Source organism: Aquarana catesbeiana, linkage group LG01, assembly GCF_042186555.1.
Source record: "Aquarana catesbeiana isolate 2022-GZ linkage group LG01, ASM4218655v1, whole genome shotgun sequence".
Classification (NCBI taxonomy): Eukaryota; Metazoa; Chordata; class Amphibia; order Anura; family Ranidae; genus Aquarana; species Aquarana catesbeiana.
Window position 1 is genome coordinate 387,810,361 of NC_133324.1, and position 13,822 is coordinate 387,824,182.

The 13,822-nt window shown below is 40.0% G+C and overlaps 1 protein-coding gene across 1 annotated transcript in view; it reads left to right on the plus strand.

Moving 5' to 3' along the window:
* Window positions 1-13,822, plus strand: part of TRPM6 (transient receptor potential cation channel subfamily M member 6) — a 318,859-nt gene that overhangs the window by 35,298 nt on the left and 269,739 nt on the right. Inside the window, exons 2-4 of the mRNA XM_073634261.1 lie at window positions 2,708-2,787; window positions 3,247-3,285; window positions 13,347-13,530. Of these exons, the coding sequence (XP_073490362.1) occupies window positions 2,708-2,787; window positions 3,247-3,285; window positions 13,347-13,530 (303 nt within the window). The remainder of the gene's footprint in view (window positions 1-2,707; window positions 2,788-3,246; window positions 3,286-13,346; window positions 13,531-13,822) is intronic.

The window sequence follows — 13,822 nt, forward strand, 5'->3', positions numbered from 1 at the left end:
GCCCCGAGACACACACAGACCTTAATATACTTCATGTTCTTAGCGGTCAGAATCTCTATTGCGATCGCATGGATAAGTCCTGTGATAGATATAGCCATAATGAAACGCAAACTCATGGATCATGATCAATGAAAAAAATTGTGAGTGTCTTGCAAGATAAACAATCCCTCTTTGAAAAAATATGGCCCCCCTGGCTTACATATTTGCAGGTCCCAGACGTACTGAGCTGATTCCAAGGATGGTTGGAGTTAGAACCCTGGACGGACTCACCTCTCTTCTTCTTTTTCTTCTTCCTCTCTTTTCTCGCCAGCTCTGTTGCTGTTCCCTTTTCTCCTTCTTTCTCCTTTCTCATCTGTGTTACTCACGCTATTATTAGTGGGGAGTTGTATCCCCAACATGATTAATATGATGTTTGACAACAGGGAGAGCTTTCATGATCATACAACACAAGTTAAAGGTTCTATCATCATGTAGACCACTTCATAGATGTTACGCATTATCAATGTTTTAGTCCTCATGGACTCCATGTATACCATAGGCAGACCCGATAAGCTGTCTTTATGATGACTCTCCCTCATTATTAATAAGGGTGACTGATCTTTATTATGCAGGTTTTCTTCATATGTTTGATCCCCCTATTTTATTGTGACTACTTGGAACCTAATGGATGACCCGTTCTATTTGTTCTGGTCCTTCCATGGTTCCCCCCGTTCCTAACTACTTTTTTATATGCTCCGGGCGTTGCGAGGATTGTTCACCGCCCTGCTCTGTATTGTTCTTCCTTTCTCCAGAAAGCATTTAATTAAAACAATTGAAACAGAAAAAAGTATCTTGCATAAAATCATAAATATAGAATCCCATCAGGGAGTGTTTTTTGAGCAAGACCATATGTGTTTAAAAGATCCTTGCTGCTTACTGCATGTGTGGTACATAGAGTTAAGTAAAATTCCAAAACTATATGAGGTGGGACAAAGTTCAGTTTATGTAATATTTTAAATGGTAATGCTTGTTTTTTTGGATATCTTGATAATTTTTTGTGGAGAGTACAATATACACTTTCTATCATGCTCAGGAAGGATACTATTTAGCTCTGATTGTTGATTGTTTTTGTATATTCATTATAATGGGAAACTAAAGTTTTTTTGGCTTTTTTTAAATGTTGAATTGTTTGTTCAGAACAGAATAATCTGATTGTTCCTCACTTCTGCTGGTGATATAATATATTAAAGTCTCTGGTAAACTTTCGAGGCTTTCTTTAAAGTAACAATATCTGGGATCTGAAAGACATTAGTGAGAAATTATTCAATGGTTTATAATAGGTTGAACACAAGTGTTAATTGGGATATATTCTGTGGGAGTAGTGGAATGAAAGTATCCCTGATTTTCCACAACATTGGTTACTGTAAAATCTCAGTTTACTAGGATTTTTTCCCATTCCATAACTAATAATTTTCAGATATCTGTAATATCCAATTACCATGATATTTATTTATAGTTAACAGTTTATATGTTATTTTTGATTTTTTTTTATTATTCTAGATAAATCTCAAACATGATTTGTTTTATTTACCAAAGGATTAGAATGTCCTCAATTATTTGTATTTAGCACAGCTGCAATTATTTGAATTCAGCACAACTGTATGTGGCTCCACCTGCATAGCTGTTTCAATGAGATTCTGGGCTCATTGAAAATGCTACCAGCGCTGCATAGGGACTATGCAGAGTGCATCGGGGATCCCTTCGTCCTCTTCCAACTCTGTAGTTCAGGTGCTCTTCCTTCAGCTAGGTCTGTATGGAAGCTTTGGGGGGGTACATTGCAAGAGCCTGTGCATTGCATCCACGATGCAGTGATGGCGAGTTGCTACGCTCTGTAGGCTTCATTGCAAAAAAATGTAGTAAGTGCACATTGATCTTAATGTCTGCGTTTTTGCATTTATTACTTTTTTTATTTTTTACAAAAGGTGGATTTAGCCTTTAAAGCACTCACAAGCAAATTAGCCATAAAATACATAAGCAGATTTTGTAATTATATTATTTTATTTTGTACCTATTCCATTATCCCATTTGGTATTTGTAGTATAATTATCACTATGGGTAGTGACTCTATTTTTTTTTTTTTTATTCAGTAGTACTGAATGCTTGAGTGTGATATGTTTTGTAGACAACCATAGTCCAATTACAGAGTTCATGTTTACCAAACGTGGGTTTAGTGGTATTTAATATGATGCACTTATTGTCACTTTAATTTGAGGATAGTGGGGATGATTTCCATGTACAGCCCATACAGCTTTTAGTAGCCATACTTGTAAAGTTGTCCATAGTTAAAGTTAGTCTGAATACTTTTATGGTAGACATGTGCTACAAATATTCTGTATAAAAACAAAAGAGAATTCTTTTCATGGCTTATGGACAGCTGGACACAGCCATCAGTTTCAATGGACCAACTTGTCTACAACCCAGTAAAATAATAGAGTTTCTGGGCTATGTTGTGGGTTCAATTGAGGAAATACTTGGCTCAGGTGGATATAAAGAAAGTTGTGTAGAACAATGCTCTGATCATACACATATACAAAAAAAGACTTCTCTTTATCAGCTATCAGAAATATACTAATTATAGACCTAAAAGGAAGTCTAGATTATGTTATACAGTATATCTGTGTCACATTGTTTTAATATCCCTTGTTTTGGTTCTGCTTTTATTCCTTAGTCCCAGAAATCTTGGATTGAAGACATTTTCTGCAAACGAGAATGTGCAAAAATAATTCCAGCAACCAAAGATCCTCACAGGTAATATATATATATTTTTTATATGATATAGTTTATATTTATTAATATTGCACTTTTGAAATAGTGTGATTAATTAAAAATACATTGCGTATGTCGTACTGGGGTCACCATATGGGATGGATATTAAAAAGATGCGCCTGCTATAAACAAGTTAAACAGCTAAATGAGCTAAAACAGTTTTCTTTTCATTCTGATTAGCTTGGGAAAGGTGAGGAGGGGGTGAAAGCATAAGCTGGTTCTGTTTTATTGGGAAAAATAGCTATTAGAACAGCTTTTTTAATCTGCATAACCTCTCATCAACCCCAGATAGTGTTGGCTATGGGTAGTTTTAGCCTAATCGGCCCAATAATAAAGCTATGTATGGATACACAATTTTAAAAATAACCCCAGTGCACAAACTGTAGCACTGTTAAGAAACTGTGCATGTGTAATTTAATTATGTGTTGTCTTTTTCTGCAGATGTCATGGGGGATGTCATGTCTGCCAGAATCTAATCAGGTGAAGTATTTTGACAGGGTTACAATTGGTTCTGTAATAATTATCCAGGTCCTGTGTACCATGTTGTCTTTAGTTAACTAATAAAAGCTGGGAGGGTGATGAGCTATTCAGCAAGGCTTAAGGGAAAAAAAAGTCATTGTTACATGACAAAGAACCAAAGGTTTATAGCTGTTTACTGTGACACTGTTTTTAAAGTTTGCATAAGTAAGTATTAAAGGAGACTATACTTACCATAGGCTTCACCTCTCATATAGTACAGATCTGGCCACTGTCCATTGTTCTTCAGCGTGCTTTTCCTGGCAGGGATTAGATGAGCATGTTTGCTTTCCTAAGAGAATGTTAGTAGATCTAATCTGCAGTATACAAGTTAAGGCAGTTTACAATAATGCTGAATTTCCCAATTATAATGTTTCTCTTACAGCATGTAAATGTTATCAAATGTATGTCTGTTCCTTGAGTAGGTAGTTAAAAATAGTGGTGTGAATGTACTGTAAGGCCTCATGCACACTGGACGTTTTTACAGCTGCTGTTTTTGGCTTCATGCATTTTTTTTTTCTACAGCCAGTGAACTCTCATGCATGTTATCCTATGTGTCCATGCACATATAGGCTGTTATCAGCATTCTTTGGCTGGAAAAAAACAACAGAACTAGTCGGTTGTAGAGCTTTTGAGCTGTAATAATGCTCTAATGCTAGTAAATGCGGTAAAACATGGCTAACCAGTGTTTTCGATGCCATAGCTTGTGTTTTCTTGCTACAAATTCTAAAAAACACTGACGCTAAAAAACTAAGCAAAACTAGGGATGCCACCTGTCTGGGATTCACCTAGACAGGCCAGGTTTTGAATACTTTTGAATCATGTGTCTGGGGTTCAGTCTGCCTGGAACCCGGACAACTTATTCAGACTGGACTTTTGGCAGCTGGGGGTTGAGGGAAGGAACAGAACTAGTGCTTATCGAGCAGCAGTCGGGGGCTGAGGAAGGAACAGTACTAGTTAATGCTTATTGCGCAGCAGCGGAGTAATACTTGTGACGCAGCTCCCGGCCATTCATTTAAAGTCCAGGCCCCCTTCTCTTTATCAATCCGCCGAGGCATGTAATTGCCGGGAACCACAGCACAAGGATTACTCCGCCGGGACTATTAGATGATTTTCGGGCACAGCGCTTCCTGACAATTACATGCCCTGGCGGCCGCTGCATAAGGATCACTCTGCTGCTGCCCGATAAGCCTTAACTAGTCCTGGTAAAGTGCCTGAACAACTTCAGCATTTGTTACCTTAGAAACTTTTAGGCAATGTCAGGTTCACGTTAAAGCCCAGCTCCAGCTTCTTTTCCTAAGAAGGAGGGGGGGGGTTTGGGGGCGCCAACTCTAATGACACTGTCATGTAATGTTTGTGTAGTACAGTACATACACTTACTGGTTCGCAGGTTCAAAATAGGGTGGCAGTGTCCATCAAGGGTTGAGGTGTCCTGGAATGTGCTGGTGCTGGGGTGCAGGCTTTGGTAGGGATCCTTCAGCTCAGGGGATGTTTGGTCCTGGTTGGTAAAGCTGTTCAGCGGTGTCCATAGTGTGGAAGCTCCACGCTAACCACCCTGGAATGCAGAAGCGGACGTGACGTCAGCGGTGCACAGAAAGCATCCAAACACAGATAGTGGAATGTGCAGCTCTTTCTACTGACCTGTTAGCTCTCAGGAGGAGAGCAGCTTAAATAAAAATGCAGGACATCTGGCTGAAAAGATGTGGGCGGGGGGTCCGCGGCTGTGGAACAATAACAGCCAGCGGACCCACATTTGTGCAAAAATAGAAATAAAAAATGGGGATAAAGTTTAAAAGCCAATTATTTAATATAAAAAACAATTATTTAATATAAAATATAGCAATAAATTAATAAAAAAGAAAATGTGGTGATAAAAAGATGCATGAAAAAAGCATTAAAAATGCATAGAAATGCACTAAAAGTTAATGAACAGTGGAACACATTATTGGGTGAAAAAGGGGGGGGCACAGGGGGAGGGGAAGGAATTCCTTCCCCCAAGTAACACATTGTCCCAGGGAAAACTGAAGATTGACCACGGTAAGAATTATTTTACTGTGGGGAACAATGGTAAAGAAGCAGTAGGAATCGAACTACAATAAAGAGTGTGTCTCTATTTCTTCATTGAGTCCCCCAACCTATATCCAGTAGGTTTCCTGCTGACATAAGCGTTTAAAACGTTCTGCAGCAGGAAGACCTCTGGGAATGGCCTCTATAACCCAGACTTTAAGGCCTGTGGTGGATTTATGATGTTCCTTCAGAAAATGGAGAGGGACACTGTTTGTCACAGCCTTTCTCTATAAGGCGCCTATGTTTGCCAAAACGTTGGCATAAGGTGCGTATGGTCCTGCCCACATAAAATAGGCCACATGGGCAGGTCAAAGTATACCACGTACTCACTAGAGCAATTATGAAATTCTTTTATTGTATATGTTTTTCCTTGAATGGTAAAGTTTTTTTGGCCGTGGTCAACAAATTTACAGGTGAGACATAATTTTTTCTTGCATTGATACATTTCCACTAAAGGAATTAGGGGAATATGTGAAACCGGAATGGATGGGACATTTTTAATTTTGCTAGGTACTATTTTACTCTTTATATTTTTTGCTTTACGGTAGGAAACCTTGGGTTGTTGGGTGAGGGAAGAACCCAAAAAAGGGTCTTTGAACAGGATGCACCAATGTTTGGCTATGATATTCTCCATTTTTTTATGACAGTCATGGAATTGAGTTGTGAATCGTGTTGGTTGTAGGTCATCTATAGTTTTTGCCTTTGGTGGGGGTTTTTTTGCTTGTTGGAGAAAGGCTTCTTGAACCAGATTTGGTGGGTATCCCTTGTCCTGGAATTTTTCTGAAAGGAGTTTACCCTGTATATAGTAATCTTCGTCTTTGGTACAGTTTTTTGTACCAGTTTATACCAGTTTTTTGTACTAGTTTGACTTCTAGGTATATTTTTAATCCACCTTGGGTGGTGACAGCTCTGATAGTGGATGTAAGAGTTTCCAGCGGTTGGTTTGACAAAATTTGTGGCGTGTATTTGGGATTCATTGTGGAATTTTTAGTGAATAGTGCATTTTTTCATGCATCTTTTATCACCACATTTTCTTTTTTATTAATTTATTGCTATATTTTATATTAAATAATTGTTTTTATATTAATTAATTGGCTTTTAAACTTTATCCCCATTTTTTATTTCTATTTTTGCACAAATGTGGGTCCGCTGGCTGTTATGGTTCCACAGCCGCGGACCCCCCGCCCACATCTTTTCAGCCAGATGTCCTGCATTTTTATTTAAGCTGCTCTCCTCCAGAGAGCTAACAGGCCAGTAGAAGGAGCTCACAGCCCCGAGCACGTAGCCTGCACATTCCACTATCTGTGTTTGGATGCTTTCCGTGCACCGCTGACGTCACGTCCGCTTCCGCGTTCCAGGGTGGTTAGCGTGGAGCTTTCACACTATGGACACCGCTGAACAGTTTTACCAACCAAGACCAAACATCCCCTGAGCTGAAGGATCGCTACCGAAGCCTGCACCCCAGCACCAGCACATTTCAGGACACCTCAACCCTTGATGGACGCCGCCACCCTATTTTGAACCTGCGATCCAGTAAGTGTATGTACTGCACTACACAAACATTGCATGACAGTGTCATTAGAGTTCGCCTCCAAAAATCCCCCCTCCCTATTATTGCTTGCTGACAGAGGCTATGGACACCCTCTGATGATGGTTGCCTACTTACTTTTTATACTAATACCAATCTATATTAGATGTGCCATTAAAGCTATTATTGCACCAATTCTATTAAGGCATCACAATAACTGGAGCGCCGGGACCCCTTCTCTTAATATACTGTCCAGCTTCTTTTCCTCCCTGTCCTATTTTTCTTGATGTCCACCTCCAGTAATGTGCTGTGCATTAGCAATTAACCACTTAAGGACCTAACCTCTTTTTTAGATGTATTGTTTTTTAGTTTTTAGTTTTTTAGTTAAAAACTGTTTTTTTTTTGCACAAAAATTACTTAGAACCTCCAAACATTATACATTTTTCTTTCTAACACCCTAGAGAATAAAATGGTGGTCATTGCAATACTTTCTGTCACATCGTATTTGCGCAGAAGTCTTACAAGCGCACTTTTTTTGAAAAAATACACTTTTTTCAATTAAAAAACAAGACAACAGTAAAGTTAGCCCACTTTCTTTTATATTGTGAAAGATAATGTTACGCCGAGTAAATTAATACCCAACATGTCACGCTTCAAAATTGTGCCCGCTCGTGGAATGGCGACAAACTTTTACCCTTAAAAATCCCCATAGGCAACATTTAAAAAATTCTACAGGTTGCATGTTTTGTGTTACAGAGGGGGTCTAGGGCTTGAATTATTGCTCTCACTCTACCGATCGCAGCGATACCTCACGTGTGGTTTGAACACCGCTTTCATATGCGGGCACTACTTACATATGCGTTCGCTTATGTGTCACTTTTATTCCTATTACAAGGAATGTAAACACCCCTTGTAATAGAAAAAAAGCCTGACAGGACCTCTTACATTTCAGATCTGGGGTCAAAAAGACCTCAGATCTCATATTTACACTAAAATGCAATAAAAAAAAAAATAAATTGTCATTTAGAAAGATGAAAACAAAAAAAATGCCCTTTAAGAGCTATGGGCGGAAGTGACATTCACGGGAAGGATCTGATCGCCTCCGCCACCGCCGATGGCTCTGGTAAGCGGCAGAGGGCACTGGATCGTGGCAGGAGGGGGGCCCTCTCCCAGCACCGATAAAAGTGATCTCGCGGCGAATCCGCCGCAGAGACCACTTTTATCTTGTACCGGACCACCGGCCGAACATGGCGATACCGGGGTTATGGCAGCTAGCTGCTGCCATAACAACGATATCCGTCCTCAAAGAGAGGACGTAAATCGGCGTGCGGCGGTCCGGAAGTGGTTAAACTGTTCAAGGAAGGCAAAGCACTAACAGCTGGTGCCCCATAAACATCAAGGCTACATTCACATTGGCGATTAGGGCTGGTGTGAACAGTAGCGGCAGATATCAGAAATTCCTATTTGGACTGTTAGCAGGTAGGTGCGACCGCAGGCCCTGTTCACTATAATGACAGTTCGCCAGTGGCCATACCTCCCAACATTTTGAAATGGGAATGAGGGACACCTACTAGCAAACGTATGTAGGCATAGGACACGCCCCCTGCTACACCTCCTTAAAGGAGAATTAACCAATAAAAAAGGTTAATTAAATCCACAAGTGCTTTATTTTACCACTACTATTCCTTTATATTAGCTCTTAAAATTTACAAATGCAGCAATTTAGAATTTGGATTAAACGTTTAGCACTGGGAAACACTTTTTGAAAGCTAAAAAGTGCATTTTATGTACAACTATATAGATCAGATGAAAATTAGGGACAAATGAGGAGGAATGAGGGACAGAGGGACATTGCTCCAAATCAGGGACAGTCCCTCGAAATTAAGGGACAGTTGGGAGCTATGCCAGTGGCCACAGCTATTTGTGGTTGTCACCTGCGGTGATCGCTGCCGGATGCATTTTGTGTTCATCCAGCAGCGATTAATGCAATTAATCACTGGCTATGCAGAGAGTTGTGAATAGCTGTGACCACCGGCGACCTGCCATTATGGTGAAGGGGGCCAGCAGCCTCACCTAGCTGCTAAGAGCTGCAGCAGGAACTGTTGCTACAATTCACACCAGCCCTAATCACCAGTGTGAAAGTAGCCTAAATAGTCCTCTTCCTTCCCCCAACCCCCAGCTAAGCAGATGGGGCCCAGGGAAGTTTTTTTGTGATTACTGCAGACCATGAGGTTACACAGCAGTGTCCTGAAGTAAACATTAATAGTCCTGTTCCTGTCCCAGAGTTCCCTGCTGAATTGACTGGAATTGCTGGAATGGCTGAACAGACTTATTAGGCTCATTTACACAAGTGGTGTCCTCTGAAGAGCAATCCATATTTAGATTGATCTTCAGAAGACATTTGACAGACAGTGAAGAGGTTTTATATCGCTTCCTCACTACATTCAATTAAATGGGTTGGGTTAACCAAGCAGTAGCTAGGGTTGACACCTGTCCGAGAGTCACCCGGACAGTCCAGGTTTTGAATCATGTGTCTACTCCCATACTGACACTGTCCACCACTCTACTGATACCATCTAATGCCCTACTGACACGTTCCACTGCTTTGCTGACTGACACTGTCCACTTTTAAGGTAGGCTAAGTTCATATTTTTACAATGACATTTGTTTTTTAATCTAAGAATATTTTATGGGTACAAGAATGCTTTTGTTTTATTCACCCATGCCCCTTTATGCCCCTTCCACTGTTAACACAATTTGGACACACCCACTGTTTGCTGCGGAACACATTGCTGCATTACTAGTTTCCTTGGGGCACCCAAAAGTGCCCCAGATCTTTTACAATCCTTTAGTATATACTACAAAAAAATGCTGTGCGATACTAAGTGTTCGGGTTTTTAACACGGCAATGCTACTGACATTTTTAATGTCCAGTGTCTATGAGGCCTAAATAGCAAAATTGTGCACAGAACAAATCAAAATGGTCTTGTACACAAGTAAGACAACATTGTATCGCACTTCTAAGAATGCAAGCATATCAGAAGACAACAACAGGTGTCTGAATATGCCTGCTCATATGCAGTGAGCATCTTTCAGGTTCTTTCAGTGCAGAGGGTAACGTTTAGAAAAAAAAAAAACACGGAGAAACATAAGTAGTGTAGACATTAAATGCTGCCTACAAATATTAAAACAGTCAAGGAAAGAGGGACTTGCAGTTTACTTTGAATTTAGATTTAAGTTTGGATTTTCAGGGTCTTGGCTTTAGCAGTTGTGGTAAAGTCCAAGGGAACAGCATGTAAAACTTACATACTACATAATACTTCATAATACATAATACTACATATTACGATTTGATTGTAACAGAGATCATCTACAGAGATTTGTATAGATTTGTACAAAAATCTAGAAGTGTGTGAGCCAACTGAACGTGAACCTGTACTTTGCTCATTCGAGGAAAGACACAAGTTCATACATTGGATTTCCCCCTAGCTGCTGATACATATTTGATCCGGCACTTCTTATGCCACGTACACACGAGTGGAATTTCCGTCGGAAAAATCTTGGATGGTTTTATCGACGGAATTCCGCTCAAGCTTGGCTTGCATACACAGGGTCACACAAAAGTTCGCTGAACTTTCGACCGTCAAGAACGCGGTGATGCACAACACTACGACGAGCCAAGAAAATGAAGTTCAATGCTTCCGAGCATGCGTCGAATTGTTTCCGAGCATGCGTAGGAATTTTGAGAGCATGTTCTCTTTTTTTCGGTCGGAAAAAGTTCCGATCTGAAATTCCGATCGTCTGTACCAATTGGTACAGACGATCGGAATTTCAGATCGGAACTTTTTTCGACCGAAAAATTGAGAACATGCTCTCAATCTTTTGCTGGCATACGCACAGTCGCATTTTCGGACCAAAAACTCTCATCGGACTTTTGCTGGCGGAATTTCCGCTCATGTGTACGGGGCATTAGAGTCTTTTCTTTTAAACAATTTTTTTACATTTTATTGAAAGATATGTTTCTACTATTCAGCCTAGCTTTAGTAGATGCAGTCAGACTGTGTGTGGACAGCTTAGTGCTCAGTGCTCTAAATTAATACTTGCATACATTGAATGTGTAAAAAGTGTTCCCTCCTCAGAGTCCTCCCTGTGAGGTGTGGTTAGGCCAGGCCAATTATTTAATGACTTAGATTGCGGAGGCCACAAGCACAATAACAGGCTGTCTGCTGCAAATTCTATGTCTGATTTGCCCACAATATTAGGTTCTGAGCAATTGACCAGTCTTTGAGCTTGCACTTGAACAGTTGCAGTCTATTGCCTTTACTTCCAAATTAAGGGGGACCTTTTTGACTTTCATTGATAAAGTGCACATCTCTCTGAAACTAGAGGATCAGTCTGCTGCTTCTACCTGTAATGTTTCCAGCCTTGGATTGTTTAGTACTCTTAGGACTGCAAAGACTTTGCACCTGCCTTTCCAGGTATTTTTTATGAAGACTAGAAACATTTAGAAAAGCTGTTGCTTCCCATAAATGCTTTGTATCCATTTAGTGAGGATTTTGTACAGAGGTGGTCTATTACCGCTGTAGATCTGGCAGTGTCCTGCCTTAACAGGACACTTGCTATTCTGGTAGAAGATGCACCTGACTTTAAGAAATAATCAGATAAGCAGTTGAAAGCTCTTTCTAAAGCTCTGTTCATGCTGCCAGGCCCTTCCCTTCATCTAATTCTAGCTTTGACCTTACTTTGGCAGTCCATGTCAAAATCCTATAAAATAGATCGAGCCACCACTGTGGTTGATCCCTCACTTATAGAAGTTTGCTAGAAGCCTCTTCTCTCATATCTCACATCTGTCTTATTTCAGTTTCACATGCCTAGGGCACTTTGGTTAAAGTTCTAGATCATGGAACTCTTGTGCAAAAAGCTTTGGATCCACATGTACTTGTCTTCAAGAGACAGTGGGATTGATTTGCTAAAACTAAACAGTACAAAATCTGGCTCAGCTGTGCATGGTAGCCAATCAGCTTCTAACTTCAGCTTGTTCAATTAAGCTTTGAAAATAAAACCTGGAAGCTGATTGGTTTCTCTGCAGAGCTGCACCAGATTTTGCACTCTCTAATGTTAGTAAATCAACCCAAGTGTCCATTCACTACAATTTATTTGCTGTTTCCAGGCCCAACCAAGGCATTTAAACCACTCTGGATCTCAAAGCTTGGAATGTCTTCATATAAGTGCAGAAATTCTGTATGGAATATACAAAATTGTCTCCCATTACCAGGAAAAGTTTCTGGCTTCTGTGGACATCTATCATGGTTATTTACAGTTATTTATACAATTTGACACAAAGCACCTGCACTACCAGTCTGTGGCCCTGCCCGTTTAATTATTATCTACATCTTGGGTATTTACCAAGGTGTCTCTTCTGCTAGCCCATTGGCATTTTCATGGCACCCCAATGATGGGATACTTAATGGCAACCTCCAGTTGGGTTAAAAGTGTTTCAGACAATGTGAAGTTGTCTGTCCAGGCTTACAGACATTTGAATGGATGTTGAACCTTTAGAGATTGTTGTTGAAACTATCACATCATTTGGATTATCATTTGGAGAACCTAGTCCAGGACTAGGTTCTCCAAATAAACCCCCATACAAACGGGCAGAATGTCGGGAGACATTTGCCGGTTAAAAAAAAATGTCCAACATTGTGCCTGTGTGTATGTCGGTAAGAAGCCGAACGTGCATGTCAGAAAACCAGCAGCTGACCGACTTCTAATCAGTGCTCTCAGTCATTGGCAGAGAGTGCTGTTCAGAGTGTTCTGGGTGGGGGCTATCCCCCTGGCAGAACACAACAGATCGCTGGACTAACCTTGCATGGTTAGTACAGTGTCTACGACGGGAGCTGACAGTTTTGTTTCGTGCAACCCGCTGGGTTGCACAAAATAGATAAGCTGTAGTGTGTATCAGTAGTGTGGTTAAGTGTTTCTTCCACAGGCGAAACTTGAGATAGTCCATTTTCAGATTCAAACTCTCCAGTCCAGAAGCAAATCCTAGGTCTGATGGTAAATGTATATTTTTTACAGGTCATGAACAGTGAGGTAAACCCCAACATGTGGGTAGTTCCTTAGTGATATTAAACTACTCCTGAAATAAGCACATATTTCTATGTTAGTAAAGCCCTCCTACAAAGGGGTGTTTAGTTTGTGGGTAGTTGAATTATGGACAGGTATTCTTTGTCAAATCTATAATGTTAAGAAGGCACTCAAGCTGGAATTTTAATGAACCAAGGCTTGTTTAATGTGGCCACAGAGGCTGTTTTGTAAGCAGATCGAGCAAATACCTGAATATGGTACCTAAAATTTATTTAATATTATCCATAAAAACATGACTTTAGTCAAAATGAACTGGACTAATGCCAAATGCTAAATTGTGTCTTAGATGCTACTGTGGAAGATTAATTGGAGATCATCCAGGTTTAGATTATGACTGGCCAGCTTCTTCTAATCCACGAGAGAGATGCGATTGTGAAGAATGGTTAGTTCACAAACATACAAAGGCAAGCCCCACAGATGCATTTGGCACCATCAATTTTCAGGATGGCCATCATACATATCATGCAAAGGTAGGGCATAAAATTCAGAATTCCAGTTTTGTTTGTATGTGCAATATCTTCATGTTAGTTTTTGACTAAAGTACAATAGATAACAAGCATTTTTTGTCATATGACACAACAGATACAACATACACAATGTTTAGATATTGTCTTTACACTGTGGAAATAGCTTAACAAAATTTACATGAGATACAGTTTGATAATCATCTGCAATATTAGTATTAATTCATTAGATTTATAATTGAATATAACTGCATTTAGTATTCTATTTTAGGATCCATTTTTACATGAAAATATTAAA